The sequence below is a fragment of the Giraffa tippelskirchi genome, chromosome 3, assembly GCF_054371585.1.
Source record: "Giraffa tippelskirchi isolate mGirTip1 chromosome 3, T2T-mGirTip1v1.2.pri, whole genome shotgun sequence".
Lineage (NCBI taxonomy): Eukaryota > Metazoa > Chordata > Mammalia > Artiodactyla > Giraffidae > Giraffa > Giraffa tippelskirchi.
The window spans coordinates 6,880,091-6,903,530 of NC_137277.1; the positions used below are offsets into that span (position 1 = coordinate 6,880,091).

At 52.3% G+C, this 23,440-nt stretch overlaps 1 protein-coding gene and 1 pseudogene across 1 annotated transcript; both read left to right on the forward strand.

Annotated features, from left to right (window-relative positions):
* Positions 1-6,215: 6,215 nt before the first annotated feature.
* Positions 6,216-12,256, forward strand: LOC145540562 (E3 ubiquitin-protein ligase TRIM65-like). The gene is made up of 8 exons (XM_081575196.1): positions 6,216-6,274; positions 6,429-6,472; positions 6,766-7,433; positions 9,578-9,673; positions 9,878-10,111; positions 10,348-10,510; positions 10,644-10,796; positions 11,676-12,256. The coding sequence occupies exons 2-8, from the start codon at positions 6,457-6,459 to the stop codon at positions 12,233-12,235; spliced, it is 1,890 nt and encodes a 629-aa protein (XP_081431322.1). The 5' UTR covers positions 6,216-6,274; positions 6,429-6,456; the 3' UTR covers positions 12,236-12,256.
* A 7,285-nt stretch (positions 12,257-19,541) lies between these two features.
* LOC145540566 (small ribosomal subunit protein uS8 pseudogene) lies at positions 19,542-19,958 on the forward strand (annotated as a pseudogene).
* The last annotated feature ends 3,482 nt before the right edge of the window (positions 19,959-23,440 follow it).

Sequence of the window (23,440 nt, forward strand, 5' to 3'; positions counted from 1 at the left end):
AGGGCCGCCCCGTGGGCGACGCCGGCCAGGCAGGGCCCAGCCTTCTCTGGAGTGACTTCGTTTATGCACAGTTCTAACTGATCTCAGGGGGGTCCATGAGGCATAGAGGAGGAAGAGACAGATGCTGAGGGGAAGGCTGACAAGTCCCCCACACCCTCCAGGATGGCCTTAGAACCAGGCCTTAGGGACCATACCTGTCACTTGTGGGTGCCCTTGGTTGCCGTTTTCGTCTTTGAATAGTCTGAAATGCTGTGATCCCTTTCTCCCCTCCTCTTGTCAATGAAGTCATGAAACAGCCTTCTGAGTCTTGGAAGCTCCGGTGTGTATCTCCCAGGACTCAGAGCTCCCGAGGCCTCCTGTCACTCAGCACTGATGATTCTCACGGTCCTCACGGGATGGGTGTCACTGCGCCCTTTTCTAGCAGAGCTGCTTAGAGTCCTCCTTTCTCCTGCTGCTGAGACTGCCTGGGGCCGGGGAGGAGGGAAGGGGCTGGGCCTTCTTCCTCCTGGCTTTCATCCCGCTGCTGCGTCTGAAAGGACCAGAGAGTGCCAAGGGACAGAAGGTGGGACAGATGGGCTTCCCACAGGAGAGCAGGAAGGAGACGGGGAGGAGTAGGAGATGCTCTTTAAGGGGAAAAAGTCTTCCTGGACGAGAACAGGTGACGGGGTGCCCATTTTCTCTGCCAGGAGGATGAGGAAGGATGAGGTGAGAATCCAGTCACACGAGTTTTAAGTGTTGATCCCTAAGGCATCGGGCAGGATGTGGGATCTTCTGAGGGAGTGAGGTCCCTCCTACAGGGCTCTGACAGCTGGGGAGGAGTTATGTACACAGAAAGTACTGAGAAGGGCTGTGGCTGTAACAGCTCCAACAAGAGGCCACAGCGGTTGTAAATGGGAGGGAAAAGGAAAGGGCCTGGGGAACACGGGTGTCACAGCTGTAGGGGTCGCAGGACAGAGTTACTGCTCCCAGGTGTGTGTGCGTGTTCAGTTGTGGCTGACTCTTGGTGACCCCATGGACTGCAGCCCACCACGCTCCTCTGTCCATGGGATTTCCCAGGCAAGAATAACGAGGTGGTTGGTTGCCATTTGCTCTTCCAGGGGACCTTCCTGACCCAGAGATCAAACCCTGGTCTCCTGCATCTCCTGCATTGGCAGGTGGATTCTTTCCCACTGAGCTACCTGGGAAGCCCATTTGTTCCCAATTCTGGAGAGCAAAGAAAAGAGGTTGACATTTTTAAAAGGTCAAGATGCAGGGCTTCCATGATGGCTCATTAGTGAAGAATCTACCTGCCAAGGCAGGAGACATGGGTTCGATCCCTGATCCAGGAAGATTTCCACTTGCGGAGCAGCAGTTAAGCAGACATGTCACAACTGTTGAGCCTGTGCTCCACAACAGCAGAGGCCACTGCAGTGAGAAGTTCGCACACTGCAACTAGAGGGTAGTCCCCGTTCATTGCCAACTAGAGAAAGCCTGCACAGCAGTGAAGAACCAGCACAGTCAAAAATAAATATATTTTTTAGAAAAGATTGAGGCGGGACTTCTCTGGTGGTCCAGTGCTTAAGACTCTGCACTTCCACTGCAGTGGGCCCAGGTTCGATCCCTGGTTGAGGAACGGCAAAGAAATACATACAATGCATACATAGTCGAGGCTTTGAGGAGGGGCCTTGCGAGGGATGCTGCCGTCTGGGGCCCACCGCACTGCGAGGACCAGCTATTGCTGCCAGAGCGAAGCTGCGTTGCTGTGGTTTCTCTAATAACAGGAACGGGCTCATCTCCTTTCTCCCCCAGCTCCCTCGCACGTCCCTTACGGCAGCTTCTCAGTCCCAGCAGCAGCCGGCAGTCTGGGTAGGTTGGGACTGAGGGGAACCACAGCCAGGGCTGCTCAGTATCCATAAACTCACTTCTATGCATATTTGAACTTCATACAAACTGGTAAGAATAACTTTATGCTTCCGTGTAACAAGATGCAACTACCCTTTACTCAAAGACAATCTTACCCTCTCCGCTAACATGAAAGTAAAGTCGCTCAGTCATGTCAGACTCTTTGAGACCCCATGGACTGCAGCCCACCAGGCTCCTCTGTCCATGGGATTCTCCAGGCAAGAATACTGGAGTGGGTTGTCATTTCCTTCTCCAGAGGATCTTCCTGACCCAGGGATCGAACCTAGGTCTCCCGCATTGCAGGCAGATGCTTTACCCAAGGAGCCCTTGCGTAAGACACTGCAAACAGTCATTGTTCCCAGGTCTGAGAGCCATCTATTTCTGGGCTATGTTAATTACCCCTCAAATTGGCTTGGTAGGTTTTGATGGGCAACTCAGACCACATGGTCTCTTGATTCCCATGATGAGGGAGCAGGGACTGTTTCTCAAGAAGAAAGAATTAGTCACTCAATCATGTCCGACTCTTTGCACCCGCCAGGCTCCTTGGTCCGTGGAATTCTCCAGGTAAGAGTACTGGGTGGGTTGCCATGCCCTTCTCCAGAGGATCTTCCAGACCCAGGGATGGGATCCGAGTCTCCTGCATTACAGGCGGATTCTTTACCACACTGATCCACCTGGGAAGCCCTCAGAAGGAGAGTCATCTGTAAAAAGAGTCATGGCTCTATTCTGAAACCCTGGAGTCTGCATGGTGAGTCTCCTGTTGGGACTTGCTGGAGGCTCTATATGGCACTGTTTACAGATCATTTCAGTTCCACTGAATCTGCTCCGTCATGAGCCCAGGTGGCAGGCCAAAGCTAAATTTTTTATAAGAATCATACCATGCAGGAGGGTTCTCATCAGTGAAGCTTTCCCCTGGAGTGAACTGTTACCCTCTGAAGTCGGTTTAATTCTATATAATGCAATTAAATTTTTTCTATTTCATTCTTTCTTAAAAATATTTTCATTAAGATCATGATTTTCCAAGAGATTTTTGGTGGAAATTTAATTCAGTTTAACCAGTTCTAGCTTTTGCCCTCATGAGTCATATCTTTGCCCTTGTGGGCTTGCTTTTGTGCTTTTATGTCCTCTGTGTTTATTTTCCCCAAGTCAGATGTCACATTTGGCAGCTCAGAAATCTGGTGGCCCAATGGTTAATAATCCACCTTCCAACGCAGGTGACATGGGTTTGATTCCCTGCTCGGGGAACTAAGATCCCACATGTCGCAGAGCAACTAAGCCCACCCACCACAACTAGAGAGTATGTGTGCTGCAGTAAAAGACCCCAAGTGTCACAACTAAGATTCGACACAGCCAAATAAATATTTTTTTAAAAATCTAAGTCTCATATCTAAATTTGAGTATTTTTAACTGGTTAGCTTTCTGTTAATTATTTCTAGCAAAACAAAGTGGATAGAAGACTAATAGTTCATATTTCTCAGCTTTCTTGTAAGAAAATTCTGAGCAAGTTCCCGTGGGTGTTCTTGGATGGTTTATGTCTAAGCCTGGGCTGTTGCTCCTCACATTTCATTTGATAGGCTCTGCACATGCACTGTCTACACAGTTGGCAAAACACCCTCAAAATATGCCCTCCTTTGTGCAATTATGATAGATAGCCGATAAGCACTTATTGGAGGGGGGAGGGTTTGGAAGGCCCCGCAGAGTTCTTGAATGAGACCCTGAAGCTGGAGAAGGGTGTAGTTGGCAGGTGCAGAAGGGATGTGGTGCTCAGCCCTCACTCCTATCAGGGCTCCAGCAAACATCCACTTCTTTGCTGCCTTGTGCTACACAGGCATTCTGTGCCCCGAAATGTGCTGGGCTTAGTCGTGCAGTCGTGTCTGACTCTTGGCGACCTCATGGACTGTAGCCCGCCAGGCTCCTCTATCCACGGGGACTCTCCAGGCAAGAATACTGGAGTGGGTATCCTATCCCTTCTCCAGGGGATCTTCCCAACCCGGGAATCCAGCCGGAGACACTGACAAGGAAAGCTGAGTGCTGGAATCCTGCTGATTGAGCGAGAGAGGGGATTTCTGGAGGCAGAGAGGAAACAGCCAAGCAGCCAGCTGCCTAATGGCCAAGGGAGTATTCACTGGAACATGGGTAGAGGCAGAAGGGTAGAGGTGCTGAGCTGTAATCAAGGTCCTTGGAGATACTTAAAGAAAGCCTCATATTCAAGAATCCCTACAGGCAGTTTGTAATCGAGTGGTTAAGAATCTGCCTTGCAATGAAGGGAACTCGGGTTCCATCCCTGATAGGAAACTAAGATTTTCCTGGTTGGGGAACTAAGTTGCACTTTGCAACTACTATCACCTGAGTGCCACAACTAGAGAGTCTCTGCACCCATGTGCCACAACTAAGACCCAAGGCAGCCAAATAAAAGAAGCCCTACAAATCCTAAGGATAAATAAGAACACACATCAAACTCCAGGAGATAGTGAAGGACTGGGAGGCCTGGCGTGCTGCAGTCCACAGGGTCACAAAGAGTCAAACACAACTTAGCAACTGAACAACAACAGAAATAACGAAATGAAAACAAATTTGGAGAAAATCTTACAAGTCACCAGAAGTGGGGAAAAAGGTTACCTTCAAAGAAGCGGCAGTAAGACTGACAATCAACTTCTCAACAGAAAAATATAAACCAGAAGACAGTGGAGGGGACTTCCCTGGCAGCCCAGTGGTTAAAGACTCCAAGCTTCCAACGCAGGGGGGAAAGGTTTGATCCCTGGTGGGGGAACTAAGATCCCATATTCTGTGCAGCATGGCCCCAAAATAAGTAACAATAATTTTTTTTTTAAAGACAGTGGAATTAAATCTCCAAAATACTAAAAAGAAAATAGCTGCCAATGTAGAATTACCAAGTGAAAATATTCTTCGGAAGTAAAGATGAGGTCTTCTCCACTGGTCCAGTGGCTAAGTTGCTCCCAAGGCAGAGGGCCCAGTTTCTATCCCTGGTTAGGGAACTAGATCCCATATGCCATAACTAAGACCTGGAGCAGTCAAATAAATATAAATATTTTTTTTTTTAAAGTAACATATTGGGACTTCCCTGGTGGTCAAGTGATAAAGACTCAGTGCTTCCACTGCAGGGGACACAGGCTCCATCCTTGGTCAGGGAACTAAGATCCTGCATGCTGCATGGTGAGGCCCAAAAAACAGAACGAGTGACATACTGCAAACTTTCCGGGGCATGTATCCTATTGGGTGAGAAGGCTGGGGAAACAAACACTGACAAGAAGCTATGGCGGTAATGAGACTCTCTCCTAAGCTTCAGTCATCTTTTCTTTCTGAGGCTCAGAACCACAGTGGAAAGCAACAATCTTGAGCATCACCAATCAGATAATGTTTGGCTCGCTCAACTTCAAACCAGGAATGAGCCTTGAGATCTCTTCTGCAACAACCCTGTTGATTCACCAGAGAACCAAGGTCCCAAGAGATGGAACAACTTGCCCAAGATCTCACTGCCACTTGGTTGCCACTTTCCTTCTCTGCTTAGTAAACTGAGTCCCCCACGTCCACTGCAAGGGGGCCTGGGTGCAGCAGCGACTCTGTCTCCTGGGGTGAAGGCTCCGGAGCAAAGAATATCCTGGGAGGGGCAGGACCCCTCACCCCTGCAGCATGTCCGGTGGCACCTCTTTCTTTTTTCCTGAAGTGAATTTTCCTGGAGTATATTAAAAGTAGATTTCCATGTGCACATGTGCGTGTGTGCTAAGTCGCTTCAGTCGTGTTCCACTCTTGGCGACCCCATGGGCTGTAGCCCACCAGGCTCCTCTGTTCACAGGATTCTCCAGGCAAGAAGACTGGAGTGGGTAGCCGTTCCCTTCTCCAGGGGATCGTCCCAACCCAGGGATCCAACTCGAGTCTCTTCTGTCTCCTGCATTGGGCGGGTTCTTTACCACTAGTGCCACCGAGAAGCCCTTCCATGTACTACCCTGTCCCTCCCCTGCAAAAAAAGCATTATTCAAACTCCAGGAGGCATTTGCAGTCAATTTCTATGATGATGAAAAGCTTTAAAACTCCTTATAATCCTATAAAGACATTCAGGAGGAAACATGTTTCATGCTGGTTTTCTTTTAAAACTAAAGAACAGATGAATATATATGGTTAACTGAGGCACACAACATTGTTAATAATCAACTGTAATATGTTGTTTTTTTTTAATTAACTGGAATACCCTGTTTTACTATTTACTTATCTTCATGTCTTCCTTTATTGAGTCTGTTTTGCCCTGCTGACATCACAAGCAGAAGGCTGGGGCTAGTCATGCTTGAATTGTGACATCAGGAGCAAAACTGTGGGCCATCTCAAGGAGGGGGTCCAACGCGATAGGGGGGCCACAGAGCAGCAGCCAAACGGAAAGGTGAGGAGGTGGTCGTCCAGCCTCGGGGGATGTAAGGGCTGGGGTTGGGGCACACTGGGCTGGGAGTCCTCCCAGCAGCTGGTGACCTGGGGCCTCTCCCCCTCCCCCCCACGTAGGCCTAAACACCCAAGGGTTCTCTTCCCTCCATCCACAGGGCAGCCAAGCCTCTGGCTCTCCTTGACATGCAGAGAGTTTCACGTAAGTACTTGTGTGCTGACCTTTCTCCCAAAGGGCCAAGGAAGCGGCTCGTTTCCCTTGTCACCATGTGACTTATTCCTGCCTGTCCACCTTCTTGTCCAAGATTTGCTCCAGGAATTCGGGCAGGGACAAAAACACAAGCCTCACTTTATGCCCCTATGTGGGCTGACCAATGGCACAGTCCCGGTACCCCGTGGGCAGACCAGCTGCTTCCAACAGAAGAAAACGGGTCCCCCTCAAAGGCCCCTCAACTCCCGCCCTGGCTTCAACCTGGCTTTGCCCCATCTTCCCAGGGCCAGTCCAGGACCAAGCCCCAGCCCTGCAGCCCACCACCAAGCCCTCAGGACCTCCCCAAGGCCAGTTCCTGATGAATGACAGCAATCTCTGCCCACTGGAGGACCAAGTCCTCTGTCCCATTTGCCTGGAGGTGTTCCGCAACCCGGTCACCACCGCCTGTGGGCACAACTTCTGCATGAGCTGCCTCCAGGGTTTCTGGGACTACCAGGCCAGCATGGGCGAGCCCCTCTACTGCCCCCAATGCCGGGAGAGCTTCCCCGCACGGCCTCGCCTCTGCAAGAACGTCATTCTGGAGGAGATGGTGACCTGCTTCACCCAGGCCAAGGGCCAGACCTTGGGGTCCTCACGGAGCCTGGCCGTGCCCAGGGACGTGCCCTGCGACTTCTGTGCCCCCGAGAAGCTCAAGTCGGTCAAGTCGTGCCTGCAGTGCATGGCCTCCCTGTGTGAGAAGCACCTGCGCAGCCACTTCGAGGACGAGGTGTTCCACGGGCACAAGCTGTTGGAGCCCATGTGGGACCTCAAGAGCCAGCTGTGCCGGAAGCACCGCAAGCTCCGGCGGCTGTACTGCCGCACCGAGGGTTGCTGCGTGTGTGGGGCCTGCCTGCTGGAGGAGCACAAATACCACGACACCATCCCGCTGGAGGAGGAGCGCGCGCGCAAGGAGGTGGGGGGAGGGGAGAGGTGGATGGGGGAGGGGAGAGGGAGGGGAGGGGAGAGGGAGGGGAAGGGAGGCCGAGGAGCCAGGGGACTCCGTGTTCCAGGCACACCTTTCCTGGAAGGAAGGGATTGTAGCCATTGAAGTGTGCTTAGTCTCTCAGTCGTGTCCTGACTCTTGGGACCCCATAGACTATAGCCGGCCAGGCTCCTCTGTCCATGGGATTTTCCAGGCAAGGATACTGGAGTGGGTTGCCATTGCCTTCTCCAGCCATTAAAGTGATGCTCAGAATTCCCTGGTAGCTCAGTTGGTAAAAAAAAAAAAAAAAAAAATCTGCCTGCCATGCAGGAGACCTGCAGGAGACCTGGGTTCGATTCCTGGGTCAGGCAGATCCCCTGGAGAATGAAATGACAACCCACTCCAGTACTCTTGCCTGGAAAATCCCATGAACAGAGAAGCCTGGCAGGCTACAGTCCACGGGGTCGAAAAGAGCTGGACACCATTTGGCGACTAAACCACCTAAAGTGATGCTCACGAGGGTCCTGGCAAGACATGAAAAAGTGCTATCAGATTGATTGAATAAGGATCCAGGGACTTCCCTGGCAGTCCAGTGGTTAAGACTCTGCTTCCACTTAGGGGCGCACAGGTTTATCCCTGGTGGGGGAATATCCCTCATGCCATGCACTACAGTCAAAAAAAATAGTTCTTTATTAAAAAAAAAAAAGATCCAAAGTTATTTGTGATGAATCCTACTTAAAAAAATTTTTGCACAGAAAAAGGAATGGCTGAAAGGTAACATATCAAAACACAAACATGTCAGGTTGGGTGAATCGCTTCCTTTTTTTCTATTTTCAAATTATGTTTTCTCCATTTGGATTGCTTTCTTTGATGGAGTACTTATATTTGCAACATTCTATCAAGCATATTCTAGAACTGTGCTATTCCAACATAGCCACCTGCAAGAAAGAAGCTCGGGCCAGAATGTAAACCAACTCACCCTCACCGCACTGTTTAGTTCAGCTGACACTTTTTTCACAGCAGGACTTTCTCAACAAAGGGAGACATGTGTTGACTTACAGTCTGGCCCAAGCTTCTTCTGTTGTGGGTCAGCAACACGTCACAGACAGGTGCCTGGAACCCCACTGTCCTACAGCAGACTGTGAATCATGACAGTGCCCCCACCCTGGGATGTGCTTGTGCTCGGTCCTGTGTGACTCTCTGCACCTCCATGGACCGTAGCCCGTCAGACTCTGTCCTTGGAATTTTTCAGACACAAATACTGGAGTGGGTTGCCATCTCCTCCTCCAAGGGATCTTCCCGACCCAGGGATCGAACCCGCATCTCCTGAGTGTCTCCTTGTGCAGATTCTTTACCGCTGAGCCTCTGGGATAGCTGAGACTAAAGGCGTATGTGGAAGGACTTGGGGACACAATTCTGCCTGGACCTGGCGGCACTGCCCCAGGGAGCCAAGGGCTCCGCATCTGATGGACCCTTGCTCGCCCCATTGCCCCCCAGGCTTCTCAAATCACCGAACCCCTCCATAGCTGCTTCTTGTGATCTGAACCCTATGATCATCAGCTGTCAAGCAGAGAACCTGATTCCTAAGAATGGGGAGTCTCTCAGGAAATGAGAGAACAGGAGCAGAGGTGTGGCCCCGAGGGACTTCCCTGGCGGCCCAGTAGTTAGGACTCTGCACTTCCATTTCAGGGGGCACAGGTTCGATCCCTAGTTGGGGAACTAAGATCCTGCATGCCTTGCAGTCAAAAAAAATAGAAAGGTGTCCCTGGGTCATCTGCCCTTCAGCCCTACCCATCCTCATTCTCATTCAGACCTCTTAAGAACATAAGAGGTGAGGCTTCCCTGATGGTCCAGTGGTTGAGAATTTGCCCTGCAATGCAGAGGACACAGGTTCAATCCCTGGTAGGGGAACTAAGATCCCACCCGCCACAACTAGAGAGTCCATGTACCGAAAGGAAAGATCTATGTGCTGCAGCTAAGACCTGATGCAGCTAAACAAGTTTTTTTTTTTTTCTTTAATTGAAGAGGTGCGTTTCTTCTGAGCTTTGACATTGGACTGCCCACAGAGGGCTTCTGCTTGGGCACCCCTCTGAATCACCGGCCCGCTCCTCTTCCACTTCACCTTCTCACCCCAGGTCGAGGTTCGGAAGGTCCAGGCTAACGTGGAGAACCAGATGCTGATCATCACTTCCGACAGCCAAAAGCACCGGAGCCAAGTGGCTTTTCTCTTGGTAAGCTTGGCCCATCGCCACCTCTGGCCCAGGCTTCCCCAGCGCCCTGCTTCGGGCTGAGGGGGCCTCTCAAGGGCTTGGAGTGGATGGTGTGGGGCCAGGCAAACAGAGAGGTGATGCCTCAGCCAGCTCTGGGCCACAACAATGAGGGCAAGGATGTAGGGCTCAAAGGCACCTCTCTGTCCTTCCCGCCCATGCCCCCAGAAATTGACCCAGACAACTCGGGATGAGGTGAACGCCTGCTTCTCAGAGATCATCCAGGAGATCAAACAGATGCAGATGAAGGTACTGGATTTCGTGGAGAAAGAGGAGGCCACCGCCTTGGGGAAGCTGGGCGGCTCCATCCAGCAGAGTCACAACCGGCTCCTGAAGCTGGAGGGGGACAGCATCTGGCTCCGCAGCCTGCTTGCCAACCGCAGTGACCAGCAGTTTCTGCAGGCAAGGCCCCTCCCTACCCCCACCTCCCAGGCCCATCGCAACGTCCACTGGGCTGCAGGGGCTTTGACACCCCTAACTCAGATGTCCGAAAAGCCAGGAGGAGGGGAGAAAACTGTCCGGGTTTGAACATGGGCAGCTTTCCCACCTGCCTCCTGGTTCTGGGGAACCGCTAAGCCCCTGGCCCTTGCATGGGGCCTGGCTAACAAGTGGTACTGCCAGCTCCTCCCTGCCTGCAGGAGTTGCCCAGGCTGAAGCACTTCCCTGCCTCCATGGAACCCCTGATGGGCACTAACTGCGAGGAGAAGCAGAGCTTTCTCCAGTTGCCAGAGACCTTGGCAGAGCTCCGGACCCAACTAGTGGACATGGGTCTCAGCTTCATCAACCAGCTCCTCCTGAAGGGTTAGTTAGTACCTGCTTGCCTGGGGCGACTGGAGACCCACCTGCCTTCTGGGGATGGGCTGCCCCAAGGGCAGCGGTTGGGATTCCAAGCACTAGTAAGAGAGCCCGGCCTGTCTGTGTGCACCTTCTCCAGGTGACTCAACCTCCTGGAAGCCCATGCCTCTTTCTGGAAGGACACTGGGCTGTGAAAGTGTCCTCAGCAAAGCCCCTCCATCTTCCCCAGGCATTAAGATGAACTCCTATGAGGTGCTGCCCCCAGATGTGGACAGGAAAATACTTCTCAAGTGTGAGTCCTCAGTCCTGGGGTCCAGCCCCAGGGCGGGAAGGAAAGGAACAGGGCCCTTGGTCGCCTTGACTGACCCAGCCCCACCTCCATTCAGGCCAGGGCTCCAGAAAGATGCCAGGTCTCTCCTGCCCTGAGCTTGTACTCTGGCCTGCAGACCTAAGAAGGCCTGTGACTCCACGTCCCTGAGAGGAAGGGGAGGAGGCTGTCCTGTCCCACGCCCATGGGTGGCAGGGCCTTGACCACTACCCAGAGGCCGGCTCCACAGCCCTCTGTGGCCCTGATGTGGCTCAGCCTCTGCCCTCAGCTGGGTGCCTGCTGGCCTGCCCTGGACTTTAGCCAAGCCAGCTTGGATGGCCCTGTCCATTTCTTCTTCAGTCAGTCTCCCTTTTCAGTTAATATCCCTGCAGCCCCTCTCCCAGGCTGGCAGAGGGACCAACTGACTCTCGAAGAAATCATCTGTGATGTCTCTGAGGTCTCCAGGGTCACAGCTGGTGAACCCTTTGATGACCCCTTCTGAGCGACCTCCTCCAGGAGCCCCTGACTCTCCCTCAGTCCCACCCAGTCTTGTGTCCTGAACAAACAGAAAAGGGGATCATGTTAGGGTTTGGTGGGGGGAGGACAGATAGGGGGACTCTTGGTTGTCCACCTCTCTGGGAAGGCAGGCCTTTGGACAGCGCCCAGCCAGCCATTGTCCACCCCTGTGGGCCAGAGTTGAAGACTTAGGGGAATGGAGGGGCCACTCTTGGGAGCTGGGGGTGGAAGCACTTGCTGACTTGTGTGCCAAAGCTGTGAGCTTCGGCCCTCCCCTCTCCAGACCTCCAGCGCTCTGCGCCCCGGCCCGCGGACCCTAGCCCCCTTTCCCATGTCCCCTCGGCCCAGGTTACTGCAACCTGAACTTCGACCCCACCACGGCCAGCGAGGAGCTCTTCCTGTTCAGGGAGACCCACTCGGTGCTGAACCTGGGCGTCCTCCTGGAGCCCTTCGCGGCGGGTGGCCCCTTCCCGGGCTTCAAGCAGTGGCCGCAGGTGCTGTGCTCGCGGGGCCTGGCCGAGGGCCGCCACTACTGGGAGGCCGAAGTGTCCAACTCGTGGGTGTGCCTGGGCGTCACCTACCGCCGCAGCCCCCCGCTCAGCGGCCGCCCGCGCCGCAACATCGTCTACCTGCTGGGCCGCAACCCCTACTCGTGGTGCCTGGAGTGGGACTCGCTCAAGTTCTCCGTGTGGCACAATAACACGCAGACCGTGCTGCACGGCGGCTACCACCGCACGCTCGGCGTGGCGCTAGACTGCGCGGCGGGCTGCCTCTCCTTCTACGGCGTGGCGGGCGGCGTCAGCCTCCTCTACCGCTTCCTCTCCTCCTTCCTGGAGCCGCTCTACCCCGCCGTCATGGTCAGCAGCGGCGCCTCGGTCACGCTCAAGCAGCGCCCCTCCGAGGCCTAGGCCAATAAAGCTGGACTCGAACGCTGGCTGCGCCCGCGGGGAGGGGCGTGCCGGGGAGGGTGGCCGGCCCCGCGGGGTCCCCTGGCCCGGCGGTGGAGGGGCGGGCGGCGAGCTCGCCTCCCGACCCGCTGCCTGGACTTCACCAGCGACGACCACCCAGAGGTCCCGGGAGGTCCTGGGGATCCCCGAAAACAGGCCGATCCTCCCGTCCCCACTGTCACGGGAGAAGGGGCTCGGAACAAGGCTGGCGATCCCCCTGGGACTGGGGACAGCCCGGTGGCCGCCAGAGGGGGGATTCCTGACCAGGATGCTCGGCCTCCTCCACCCGTGAGCTCCCAAGCCCCGTCGGAGGGTCTCTGGGCTGGTCCTGGCCCCAGGTTGCCCAGGAGTGTGCGGGGCTTGAGCCAGGTGTTCAGAGTTACTGGCTTAATTGGAGGCTAGGAAGTTAAGCCGGGGAATCATGACTGTGTCAGACCTCCCTCCCTAAAAGGCTGAGGGCCTCTGTCCAGGCGGGGCTGGGGCCCCCATTCCTCTGCCCTGCAGCTGAAGAGCGTATGGAACTGAAGCTCTCTGGGTGGGTGGGTGCCTGGAAGCTGCTCTTCCCGCCCCCCAGCCTTAAGCCCACGGCACTCAGCTGCCCTGGGTAGCACTGCCTGAAAGCCAAGGGGCTTCATTCACATCCAGGTCTCTTCCATCTGACCTGCTCAGCCAGACCGTGTGGAAGTCAGAGGGAGAGGCTGGGCCTTGCCCTCCGACCCTGGCAGGTGTGACTGGGGACTTGGCCCCTCTAGGGAAGCAGCCTGGACATTTCCAGCCTCTACCAGTCACTTGTTCCTGTGGCTTCTCATGCGGGAGGAGGCGGGGGTGGGGGGTGGGGGGGGCGCCCGGTAGGGTTAATGATTGGCTCAGAAGAGGAAATGAGACAGTCACGGGGGGGCGGGGGGGGGGAACTCCCTGGGGCAACGTGGTCCAGAACCAGGGCGTGCCTGAATTCCATCCCCGCCAGGCCCTCATTCCTCACTCTGGGGCCTGGCAGGGTGGCCGTGCAGTGGGTGGAGGGTGCGCTCAGATGGCCTCACAAGGCAGGGCAGTGCCTGGGCTGTGGTTCTGTTGACCTTCCTCCCTGGAGGCTCCTCTCAGCACCAGTCCAGTAACTTCCATTCTTCACCAGTGGTACTGGTGTGGATGCGTAGAAATGAAACTTAAACCTTTGCCTTTTGGGGAGAAAGCTTGCATGCCAAAGTGCTTAAATCTTGCCTCCCCACTCCCCCAAATCAGTCCATGGACTGAGGTCAGGAAAGGCTGAGGGGGACTTCCCTGGCGGTCCAGTGGCTGAGACTCTGAGCTCCCAATGCAGGGGGTCCAGGTTCAACCCCTGGTTGGGGAAGTAGAACCCACATGCAGCAACTAAAGATTCTGTGACGAAGATCGAAGGTGCTATAACTAGGGCCCGTAAAAAGCGTGACCCAAGGAGATAGCAAGGGCCAGCTGCAGGGATATGAGTCCTTCCCCATGGGGGAGCCGTTGGAGGGGCCTCCCTCGCCAGCTCCTCCAGGCTCTGAAGGAGTCTTCACGTGGTATGTGATTCTGGAGCCTGATACCCTCAGGCACATGCTGGTGTTAAACTCACATCAAAGGCATGTTACCTGTCCGCTTAAACAGTTCCCCAAGTTCGTAAGTCCCTGGGGATCCACAATGGTAGTCCTGGGCGGGGGTCAACAGATGCTTGCCAGTATTTCAGAAAGCCAAACAGCAAGCAGGCCTGCGTGTCAGTGAGGCTGATCAGGAAACCAAAATGTTGGGGTTCTTGGCTCAGCATTTGCCTCCTGGGTGGATATATCATAGCGGGTGATTCAGGGTGCAAGATCAGCCAGAGCTCTTCGATAATCCACATGGGTGAGCCCTGGCCTTGGCCTTGCATCGACTGTGAAGAAACCAGGGAAGGGACTGTCCCTAGAAAGCCACCCACCTTCTTCTCATGCCTTCTTGCTCCTGCCTTAACACAATGAATTTTTTTTTTTAATGTGAATCCAGACAGACTGTAAACTAATCTTTCCCAAGGGTTATTTCACTTAAAAAATTCCTGTGTCATTTCTCACAAGAAGATTATGTTCCTGTATTACTTGGGCAATTTTAAAATATATTTGCATATTCTGTAAAAGTAATTTTGCTTTTATTTAACAAACACGTGATGCCTACTGCACACCAGGCCCTTGTTCATAGCAAATGAAATGTTCATGGCAAAACTGAGCTCATTTAATTCTAATAACAACCCCCACTCTATGCAGGAGGCAACTGAGGTTAAGTGCTTTGTTCACAATCATGAAGGTACAGAAACTGGGGAGCCAGATTCAAACCCAGACAGTCTGCTTTTTCAATCACTGTGCTACACCACCTCTCCAATAGCACATTCATTGTAGAAAATTTACATAATATAGAAACACAAAAGAAAAAATATTCTAGGGCTTTTCTGCTGGCTCAGTGGTAAAGAATTTGCCTGCCAACACAAGGGATCTGGGTTCCATGCCTGGTTGGGAAAACCCCACATTCCAAGCGACGACTAAGCCAGGCACCACAACTACTGAGCCCAAGCACTCCAGGGCGCATGAGCCGCAACTACTGAGCCCGCTTGCACTAGAGACCATGTTCTGCAACCAGGGAATTCACCGCAATGAGAAAACCTTGCCCCACAACTAGACAGTAAACCCACCCTCTCCCGCCCCTTCCTCCACAACTAGAGAAAGCCGGAGTACAGCAACACAAACCCGGCACAACCAAAGATAATTTTTTTTTTTATTAAAAGAAGATACTCCTACCATAATCCTTACCACCTCCCTGCAGAGACAACCTCTCCTGGAGAATTTCCTTGCAGTTGTCTTTTGTTATAAAGATGTAGATGTTGTAGCTAGAAGACACAACTATCATGCATTTTCCAAAGTTACTTTCAAAACGTAACATGACATAATATTACATCCTACACATCTGTCCTACAGCTTTGTTTTATCTTTAACTCCTTCCCTGATTCCCTCTAGAGGTGGGTGGCAAGTGGCAGCCCAGCTGAAGTCACAGATGTTGCTTCCTGGATGTTACCGAAAGTTTGACCCAAACTCATGGGGTGGGAGGGTGAAAGTATGGAGCTGAAGGATGCTAGTAGCAGCAAAGGTTTCCGTCCATCTCGTCATCCCATCACACAGGTGAGGACAGAGCAGGAAGCAGGACCAGCTGGCAGGAGCCTCAAGAAGGAGTCTTAACTCTTCCGTCCCCCATGAGAGGGTGTGTGCAGGCTGGAGGTGGAAGGGAGGGGACATTTATGGGAGCCTCTGGCAAAGGCCCTGCCTGTAATGCAGTAGCTACCGGACGGCTGTCAGGAGCATCTCCCCTAAGCCAGCATAAACGCAAACCCTGCAGTTTTCTTTTGTGTGAAAGGCAATCTGTTGGGGACCTGGACCGGGTCCCACCAGCTCTCCAGAGGTAAGCCAGGCTTCCCTGGCAGCTCAGTGATAAAGAATCCGCCTGCCAATGCAGGAGACACAGGTTCGATCCCTGGTCAGGGAAGATCCCACGTGCCACGGAGCAACTAAGCCCATCCATCACAACCATTGAGCCTGTGCTCTAGAACCTGGGAACCCAAACTACTGGAGCCTGCCAGCCTAGAATCCATGCTCCACAAGTGAAGCCACCACAGTGAGAAACTCGTGCACGAGGACAAAGAGTAGCCTTTGCTCCCTGTAACTAGGCGGAGAAGGCACTGACGACCCACTCCAGTCCTCTTGCCTGGAAAGTCCCATGGACAGGGGAGCCTGGTAGGCTGCGGTCCATGAGGTCGCAAAGAGTCGGACACGACTGAGTGACTTCACTTTCACTTTTCACTTTCATGCATTGGAGAAAGAAATGGCAACCCACTCCAGTGTTCTTGCCTGGAGAATCCCAGGGATGGGAGAGCCTGGTGGGCTGCCGTCTATGGGGTCACACAGGGTTAGACACGACTGAAGAGACTTAGTAGTAGCAGCAGCAGCTGTAACTAGGGAAAAGCCCACGCAGCAACGGAGACCCAGCACAGCCAAAAATAAATAAATAAAATAAAATATAAAAATAAAAAATAAAGAGGTAAACTATCTCCAGCCCTCCCTGCGGACCCAAGCCCATCCCTACTCTCACCCAGCTTCTTGCCTTGAACATCAGTGTCCGGTAGTTCTTACGGACTGCATCACCAGCCCCCGCTCCATTCTACTCTCCAACTCAATTCACCTCCTGCCCTTTGCTCCTGCCATCCCCTCTGCTGGGAGCATGCTTCCACCCTCACCCCCTTCCTTATTCCTCCTCCTCATTACTTCCTTTTTTTTTTGCTGAGCCCCATAGCATGTGGGATCTTAGTTCCCCAAAGAGGAAATCCCTTAACTGAGTCTTAAGGACTAAGAAGGAAAAAGTAACAAGCGATGAGAAGGAGGGATTTCTCTGGTGGTCCAGTGGCTAAGACTCTGAACTCCTAATGCAGGGGTCTCAGGTTCCATCCCTGGTCAATGAACTAGATCCCACATGATGCAACTAAAAATCCTGCATACTACAGCTAAGACCCAGTACAGCCAAAAAACAAAAACAAAACCCGAGGAACCACTTAAAAAAACCAAACTTAACTAAGACATGTTTTGCCCCAGGAAGCCACTCTTCTCCCTAAGCCAGGTGGGCTTTCCCCTCTCCTGCCATCACCGTCCACATGCGTCCCTCCTGGCACCCACCTTGTTTCATGTGAGAATTCTCCATCAGACCAGCTGCAGGCTGGGTATGTCATGTCGGTCTCTCTTGCTTAGCACATGCCTGCCACATGTGAAAGTGTGAAAGTAACTCAGTCATGTCCGACTCTTTGCGACCCCATGGACTGTAGCCTGCCAGATTCTTCTGTCCATGAGATTCTCCAGGCAAGAATACTGGAGTGTTCCATTCTCCAGGAAATCTTCCCGACCCAGGGATTGAGCCTGGGTCTCCTTCATTGCAGGCAGATTCTTTACCTCTGAGCCAGCGCTTAATTGATATTGACCTAAGGACTGAAGGAACACTTCCAGCGGTCAGAGGGTGGAAGGCCACCTAGATCCTCTCCTGGGTCAGGCTGGGCTGGCTGGGTGCCAGTGGCCCAGGAATGGCTGCTCACCTGGTTCCTTCTTCCTTTGCATCCTTTTCTCCCTCCTGAAGCCAGGTCCATGTGCGCACTGCATCCAGATAGATGCAAAGGACCTGTGTATTCCTCCCTGGTCTCCATCTCGACCTCCCCTCTAGCCTGAAGATACTCAGAGGCTGAGAGCCCTCCAGCAGGCGTGTGAGGGGAGAGACACAGACCTCTCTGGCCTCTGTTTCCTGATCTGTAGGAAGGCATGGATTGAGAATCACTTGTATTTGCTGAAGATTATACAACTCCCAGGGCTTCTCCAACCAGATGGTTGGAAAACATGGTGCATTTCAGGTAGAGCCAAGACTAGGATAAAGCCAGTGAGACCCTCACCAAGGGCTCAGCATTTAACTGCATGCATGTGTGCTCAGTTGCTCAGTTGTGTCTGACTCTGTGTGACCCCATGGACTGTAGGCCGCCAGGCTTCTCTGTTCTATGGGATTTCCCTGGCAAGAGTATTGGAGTGGGTTACCATTTCCTTTTCCAGGGGATCTTCCCAACCCAAGGATCGAACCTATGTCTCCTGCATTGGCAGGTGGATTCTTTACCACTGAGCCACCTGGGAATCATTCAGTATTTAAGGGGAGAAGCCAAAAAACTCAGGAAACAAGATAAATAATATTTAAGGCAATATTTCACCAAATCAAAATTAATGCAAAAAATCTATGATGGATAGAATATCAAAATTGTAAATAAAGACTCATCCTTTGGGAATTCCCTGGCAGTCTAGTGGTTAGGATTCTGCTCTTTCACTGCCAAAGGCATGGATTCAGTCCCTGATAAGGGAACTAGGATCCTGCAAGCTGGGCAGCATGGCCTAGAAGAAGAAAAAAAGGACACATTTTTAATGACCTGACCCATTGCTTGTATTACCTGCCACATACCCTTTGCACTAGTCCCAGCCCTGATTCCAACAAAATTTTACTCATGAAACCATTGACCACTTCATTGGTACTTTTTTTTTTTTTAAAGGCTGCTCTGTGTGGCATACAGGATCCTAGTTCCCTGACCAGGGATCGAACTCATTGCTGCATTGGGAGCTCGGAGTCTTAACCACTGGACCACCAGGGAAGTCCCCATTGGCCATACATTATTGGTCTGATTTTCTAAAAATATTACCTTTAAATTATTATTAGATTATTATGTACGTATTTTAAGAATCATTTTCGTGTTTATATTTTTGGCTGTACTGGGTCTTTGTTGCAGCGCACAGGCTTTCTCTAGTTGCAGAGAGCAGGGGCTACTCTCTAGTTTCCATGCATGGGCTTCTCATTGAGACGGCTTCTCCTGGTGCTCAGCGGAGGCTCATGGGCTTAGCTGCCCTGCAGCATGTGGGATCTTCCTGGTCCAGGAGTCGAACCTGTGTCCCCTGGGTTGGCAAGCAGATTCTTAACCATTGGACCACCAGGGAAGTTCTTGTTATTTATCTTGTTTACTGAGTTTTGCTGGTGTCCCTGTAAATTTTGAATTCCAGGAAAATGCTTCTTCACTCATCTCACCCCAGACAGGGGTGTCACATGTCCAGAATTTAGTAGCTGGACCAGAGGGAGATGTCATTGATGCCAACTGTCCTGTGAGCTCAGAACAATCTCGCCCAAGTGCCCACAACGCCCCGTTGTCAGTAATGTGTATGTACACTGATGCTTCAGGTGAAAATGTGAATAAACTAAGGGACAGGCTTTGAGGGGCCTTGTGGCCACACCAGGGGCAGTGGGTGCTGGTGTTAATGGCAAGTTCTGGCTGACGTTGGGCTTCAGGGTCACTGGGGCATACGAGTGAAGGTGCCAGGTTGGATATCTGGGCTGAACATAGAACATGTGGAGGGGTCAGTATAAAGGTGTTGGTGGAGTTACAGTTGGGGAGTAAGGAGAGGAGAGGGTGAAGGTCAGAGCCTGTGGGACTCTGCCATTCAAAGGTCAGGTGCAGGGACTTCACTGGTGGTCTGGTGGCTAAGATGCTACACTTTCTATGCAGGGTACCTGGGTTGGATCCCTGGTCAGGAACCTAGATCCCACGTGCTACAACTGAAGATCCTGCATGCTGCAACTAAGACCTGGCGCAGCCAAAATAAATAAATGAATAAATATTTTAAAAAAGAAAGAAAGAAAGAAAGAGCTCTTTCCGCCGTCTTTCTGTGCTGCTAGAATGGTGCTCATGAATGTCCTGACTGATGCGCTCAAGAGTATCGACAATACCAAAAAGAGAGGCAAACGCCAAGTGCTTGTTAGGCCGTGCTCCAAAGTCATCGTCAGGTTTCTAATTGTGATGATGAAGCATGGTTACGTTGGCGAATTTGACATCATCAGTGATCAAAGGCTGGGAAAGTCATTGCGAACCTCACCGGCAGGCTGGGTAAGCATGGAGTGATCAGCCCAGATTTGATGTGTACCTCAAAGACCTAGAAGAGTGGGAGAATAACCTGCTCCCATCTCGTCGGTTTGGTTTCATTGTCCTGACGACCTCAGGTCATCATGGACCATGACCATCATGGACTGTCATGGACCATGAAGGAGCAAGATGAAAACGTACAGGAGGAAAAAAATCCTTGGATTCTTTTTCTAGGGATGGACTGTATACAAATAAAAGGCCCCAGAGGTAAAAATGAAAGAGCAGGGACTGCCCTGGTGGTCCAGTGGTTAAGATGCCACATTTCCAGTGTAGGGGGTGTGGGTTCGAACACTGGTTGGGGAATCAGCACAATCCCATGTGCTGTTCAATGCATCCAAACAAACAGACAAACAGAAATGAAGGTCAAGAGCAAACAACACAGGAGCCAGAGACACGAGAGGAAACCCAGCAGAGAGTGATGTTCCACAAACCCAAGAAAGAGCTGATTTCAAGAAGGGAGGGACCAGTGTGATGTGATGCTTCAGGCAGATCAGGACTAGACGTGATCGTTGGATGTGAGCTCACGGGGTGGAATGGTGAGTGGGGCAGAAGTTTGCCTTAGAGAGTGGAGGGGGAGTGGAGGCGTCAGGCTATGGAGGGGTGGGGGCGGGAGCCCGAGGTGGGTATGAAGAGAAGGAGGGTAGATTTTTGTTCTGGTTTCATTTTAGGAGAGGCTTGAGCTTGCTTGAATGCCAGTCTCACACAACAGCCTGCCTGCATGACGATCTGAAACTTCTCTGCGTAGATCTGTGCCCAGCAGAAATTTTAGATTTAGCAGGAAATGCTAAAAAAAAAAAAAAAAAAAAGCCACAGTTCCCAAGGGAAGAAGAGTCGTCAGGGGAAGAGGGCAGCCTAGGAACACCAGGGAAGGGAAGATCCCTCAGAGGAGGTGGACCTGGGGCTGCATCCCAAGGATGGGTGTCTCCATCAAGCCACAAATGCCCACTGGGCACCTGAGCCGGGTTGAATAGAACGTCTCCCAAGTTCATGTCCATGCAGAGCCTCAGGATGTGACTTTATCTAGAAACAGATTTTTGCAGATGTCATTAGTGAAGAGAGGGTCATACTAGAGAGGGCCTCCCACATGGTGCAATGGTAAAGAATCCATCTGCCAATGCAAGGGACATGGGTTCCATCCCTGGAGAAGGAAATGGCAACCCACTGCCTGGAGAATCCCAGGGACAGAGGAGCCTGGCGGGCTACAGTCCACAGGGTTTCAAAGAGTCGGACATGACTGAGCACACGCACACACGTACTGGAGTAGGGTGGACCCTAACCCAATGCCTAGTGTCCCCATAAGAAGAGAAAGCAGAGACACGGTGACATACAGACACAGAGAGAAGACGGAACAGAGACACAGGGATGCAGCTGCAAGCCAAGGATGGCCAGCAGCCACCAGAATTCGGGAGGGAGGTGTGGGCTGGACTCCCTCTCAGCCTTCAGAGGGAGCCGACCCTGCCAGCATCTTCATCTCAGACCTCTGGCCTCCAGAATGGGGAGAGAATACAATTCTGTTGCCTTGGCCTTCCACCCCCGCCCTGAACTATCCCCTCTCCCCCTCGTTTGTGGTCCTTTGTGTGACAGCCACAGGAGACCAGCACAGCACCTACTGAGTGTTTTGCTCGGTGCCCTTCCGGGCGCTGAGGGTACCCAAGTAGACAGTTCCCCCAGGTTCTTGGAAAGCTGAACCATTTGGGGCCACCAGGATGTTCCAGAGGGGGTGTCACTTGGCCTTCATCCTTGCAAGCTGTAGGGGTTGTCCAGAGCGATGGGAAAGCAGGGAGATGTGAAAGCAGGGAGGCGGCTGGAGCAAAGGAAGGGATGGGGCCAGCGGGCCATAGGGAACCGGGAGTACATGAACTTGGTCCTGGCCTGCACTGGCCACCCCAGAGGGAGGCAGGCCTTTAGGGAAACAGCTTGATTTTTTTTTTTTTTTTGCTGTGCTGCCACAGTACTTGTAGAATATGTTTGTTTGTTTGTTTGTTTGACTGCCCTGGTTCTTAGTTGCATCATGTAGGATCTAGTTCCCTGCTGCTGCTGCTGCTAAGTCGCTTCAGTCGTGTCTGACTCTGTGTGACCCCATAGACAGCAGCCCATCAGGTTCCCCCGTCCCTGGGATTCTCCAGGCAAGAACACTGGAGTGGGTTGCCATTTCCTTCTCCAATGCGTCAAAGTGAAAAGTGAAAGTGAAGTCGCTCAGTCGTGTCTGACTCTTAGCGACCCCATGGACTGCAGCCCACCAGGCTCCTCCGTCCATGGGAGTTTCCAGGCAAAAGTACTGGAGTGGGCTGCCATTGCCTTCTCCTCTAGTTCCCTGACCAGGGATCAAACCCCAGCCTGAATGCATTGGGAGCTTGTAGTCTCAACTACTGGACCACCAGGGAAGTCCCCACAGTTTGGTTTTTTTTAAAATTTTATTTATCTATTTTGGCTGTGCTGGGTCTTTGCTGCTGTAGGGGCTTTTCTCTAATTGTGCTGCGCAGGGTCTACTCTCTAGATGTGATAGGAGGGCTTCTCATTGCAGTGGCTTCTCTTGTTACAGAGAGCACAGGTTCCGTGGATGTGGGATCTTCCTGCCCAGGAATCTCACCCGTGTCTCCTGAATTGGCAGGTGGATTCTTTTTTTTTTTTTTAATAAATTTATTTATTTTAGTTGGGGGCTAATTACTTTACAATATTGTAATAGTTTTTGCCATACATTGACGTGAATCAGCCATGGGTTTACATGTGTTCCCCTTCCTGGACCCCCCACCCACCTCCCTCCCCATTCCATCCCTCTGGGTCATCCCATTGGCAGGTGGATTCTTTACCACTGAGCCACCAGGGAAGCTTCCCTTCCCATCCAGGTTTTTTTTTTTTTAATATTTATTTATTTAGTTTTGGCTGCAGCAGGCTTCCTTGACCCATATGCAGCATGTGGGATCTTAGTTCCCTGACCAGGAATTGAAATCACGTCCCCTGCATTGCAAGGCGGATTCTTACCACTGGACCACCAGGGAAGTCCCCACACAGTTTGTTTTTAAATGGACAGTTTTGAGCGTATCAGGGCAGCCCGGGCAGGGAGAACCATGGGCTCCAGGGCCAGGCTGAGTGGGGGTGAGAGGAAGGGTGTTGGGTGTGAAGTGAGGGCTCGAGGGGAGACATCTGAGGGCAGAAACGCAGGTGGGGTGGGAATGGGTGAGGAGGCGAATCCCCAGGGCCAGCTGTCAGCCGCGTGGGCTGGAGTACTGGGAAACGAGTATGCAGAACAGAGCCCTGCCAGGGTGCTGGCAGAGTGTCCTGTGAACTCAAAGCTGGCACGGCCTTCCAGTGCAGCCCTGAAAAGTGAGACGCATTTCTTTTTTTTTTGGCTGCACCATGGGGCATGTGGGATCTTAGTTCCCTGACCAGGGATCAAACCCAGGCCCCCTGCGTTGGAAGCAGGGAGTCTTAACCACTGGACAGCCAAGGAAGTCCCAAAAGTGGGGAGGGTTTTGCAAGATGATTCTGACATTTCAGGCAGAGAGGCTGAGGAGAGAGAGCTGTCAAGGTTCAGTGTGTGAGCTGTGTGGGCCTGAAGGGGCCCCAGCTTCAGGAAGAGATAAGACATCAAGATCTCAAAGGGAAGAGGCAGTAGAATTAAGCTCAGCTGGATATGAAGACGAAGGCCAAGGGGC

Excerpts from the sequence above, each read along its gene's own strand:
- LOC145540562 (XM_081575196.1), top strand. Across the intron at positions 10,511-10,643 it reads CAACCAGCTCCTCCTGAAGG|GTGACTCAACCTCCTGGAAG; the intron begins GTTAGTTAGTAC and ends CACCTTCTCCAG. Across the intron at positions 10,797-11,675 it reads CAGGAAAATACTTCTCAAGT|GTTACTGCAACCTGAACTTC; the intron begins GTGAGTCCTCAG and ends CCCTCGGCCCAG.